Raw genomic sequence first — 3,010 nt, forward strand, 5'->3', positions numbered from 1 at the left:
GCATTTCAATTAGCAGGCATACTGACATGGAATAGAAACAGATTTTTCAGCATCATGGAGAGCGCTCGGCCAATTAGCCTATGAATTATAGCGTAGACTTCCTGTTTAAAAGGCCACCTAATAAGCAACATATTGCAGGCCCATTGTATGGATTCCATAAGAGCTAGCAGGTAGAGTACTTCTGCTTGGTATTCATAATTAACATTTAGCAGGCTAATTTTCCTCGGAAATGTTATTCTGCAGCGCAAACCTGGAGAAAAAAACAACACGGTTGCTAGGCGACCACAAGAGCAACGCGGTGATTCTCGTTGGATTTTCAGTTGCCATTACATGAACTGTCATGCGGTCACAGGTGCGCTGCGTTTCTAGACTTGCTTTGCTTTCTTCACCAGCTCCGCACGCGTCTCAGCCAACCAGAACAAAGAGCAGGCCCCTTAGATTCCCGGCCCCGCCCATCTGGAGCTCTAATTGGCTGGAGCGTGAATCAATTTCCCCAATCCGCTACTCTCTCTGAATAAATGCTTGTTGGAAATCTGCCCTCCCACTGATATCTATGTAATGCTCGACGTAGTGTTATTCACTGATCACACTCAGGGGCTGCATTTAAGCCTTGGGACAGTTGGGGAGAGGAGGCAGATGCTGATGCAGGTCTAAAGGCAGGGATTAAAAAATAAATAAAATAAAATAATAACATCATGAGTATGAACTACGCGTCCGCGGCACCCACGCAGAGGTCGACGTCGTTTTTCATTGAGGACATCTTATTGCACAAACCCAAGCCGCTAAGAGAGGTCATCCCCTCGCCGTTCTGTAGCTCCCTGGCCTCCCGGATGCCCATCCTGGAGTATGGATACCCACTGATGCCAACCCCGATACTGGCGCCGCACTCACACCATCCTCTCCACAAGCCGGAGCATCACCAGTACTTCTTCACTTCTGGTAAGCAAGAGAGTCTGAGAGGCCTTCAGCAACAAGGAAACTTCTGTCAGATGTACAGTTTGAACTGGACAAAAAGTAGCCATGCATAAAATATGAAATTGTGGATTTACACAACTTTATAAATAAGTATGGGGATGCAACAACCTTTGCAGAGATCGTTGAAATGTGTTCCATCACTTATAAAATACAGGTGGAAATTGAAAGTTAGTTGATCTCTCATGTTCAGTGGCTGAGCAGCTCAAGAAATAACAGCAACTAGCAGTTTATTCAGTTAGGTCAGTCAATTGTTGTTTTTATTTATTTATTTGTTTATTTCAGGACAACTGAGTTCTAAAAAATTTCAACTTTGACTTATTTTCATCTTAATTCATGACCAGCGTTTGAAATTCTGTAGCTCTGATTATTTTTTAAATAATCTGAAAAAAAAATCATGTCGGTAAATAGTCATCACTTAACTATAAATGCCTATTGATTTCGTTGGCGTGGACATAGTTTCTCAGACAAATTTATGTTTTACTTGTAATTTATTGTTTACTTGTTTTTTGCTTCCATTTTTATCTATCCATTCGTTTATTGAATTTGTTTGATTTTTCCTTTTTTTTTTTCTTTTTTGTTTTTGTAAAGTTAGAATTTCTAACCAGTGCCTCCTGCCACCTGTAGGGATGCAGATGCCGGCCTTGTTCCAGCACCACGCGGAGTTACCGGGGAAGCACTGCAGACGCAGGAAGGCGCGGACGGTTTTTTCTGACTCGCAGCTGTCTGGTCTGGAGAAGAGGTTTGAAATCCAGCGGTACCTGTCCACGCCGGAGAGAGTAGAGCTGGCCACGGCGCTCAGCCTCTCAGAGACTCAGGTACACACACACTCACAAGCACACACATAAACAAACCCAATAGAAAACACCAGTTGAGGAAGGAGATGCACTGATGCTGTGTGCGTTTCTGAATGTTGTTCCTTTGTTTAGTCTTTTTCTTTTCTCTATTATACCCCAAAGAGATTGGCTATCGAAACAGCAACAACAACAACAACAATACACACACACACACACACACACACGCGCGCATATATATATATCAATAAATGGCTAAAACAATATTTAGTCTCGGCTATAAATATACAACAGAACATGAAGACAGAAATGCAACAAGTGAATATATGGACTGTATAGAGCAATGAATTGGACATAAATTTTGCTGTTTTATATGTGAAAAATTGTTGTTTCTGTATAACTCAGTGTAATGTCATAATATACACAAAGTACATCAAAGAAACAGCTGATGATTTAAATTCTACAGGTTATTCTGCAACTAAATAGCCAATAAAGTGAATTTAATAATGAATAAATAATCTATATTCGACAGGGCATCTCATTCTGTCATTTAGGCTGTTGAAATAAACTTTTTTTAAAAATGTGGGAAAAAATGGCCAAAAATTGATACATTTGGGGATTTTTCTTTTCTTTCTTTTTTGTCCTTTTTGTCTTTTTTGCCGTGTTTCGCCCATTTATTTATTTTTAGCCTTTTTTGCCTTTGTTGGCTTTACAAACCAATAGGGCCTAATTGCGCATAGTCTATTTAGGATGTTATTTTTTATTTTTATTATTTTACTTTTATAATTCACATCCCTCATCCGTTACCCCACCGCACAGGTAAAAACGTGGTTCCAGAACCGGCGGATGAAGCACAAGAAGCAGCTGAGGAAAGCGCAGGACGAGCGTAAGACCCCCGGAGAGCTGGAGCGCTCCGCGGAGAACTCCAGCGAGAGCGAACTGAACGACAAGAATGCGGAGGAGCTGAAACACGGACTGGAGGCGGACTCGTACATGCTGGAGGAAAACGACGACGATGTGGATATCGAGGATGACATTTGCTCCCCGGATCATCTACTATAGTAGGCTGCACGGTCGTTTTATATCAGCAGCAACCTGTATGCACTGTACATAAACACATCGGGTTCTTTTCCTGCCGTTACGAATATATAAGTTACGATTTGAAAGAAAATAAGGGAGAATAGACTGTAAAATATAATGTTAATATTTATTCAAACATGCAAAGGGGGCCCTTTAATTTTCAA

At 41.1% G+C, this 3,010-nt stretch overlaps 1 protein-coding gene across 1 annotated transcript; it reads left to right on the forward strand.

Moving 5' to 3' along the window:
• Window positions 1–695: 695 nt before the first annotated feature.
• On the forward strand, window positions 696–2,828 carry LOC121937732 (brain-specific homeobox protein homolog). Its single transcript, XM_042481051.1, has 3 exons — window positions 696–939; window positions 1,600–1,790; window positions 2,586–2,828. The coding sequence occupies exons 1-3, from the start codon at window positions 696–698 to the stop codon at window positions 2,826–2,828; spliced, it is 678 nt and encodes a 225-aa protein (XP_042336985.1).
• The last annotated feature ends 182 nt before the right edge of the window (window positions 2,829–3,010 follow it).

This window comes from Plectropomus leopardus, unplaced genomic scaffold, assembly GCF_008729295.1.
Source record: "Plectropomus leopardus isolate mb unplaced genomic scaffold, YSFRI_Pleo_2.0 unplaced_scaffold27300, whole genome shotgun sequence".
Taxonomy (NCBI): Eukaryota; Metazoa; Chordata; class Actinopteri; order Perciformes; family Serranidae; genus Plectropomus; species Plectropomus leopardus.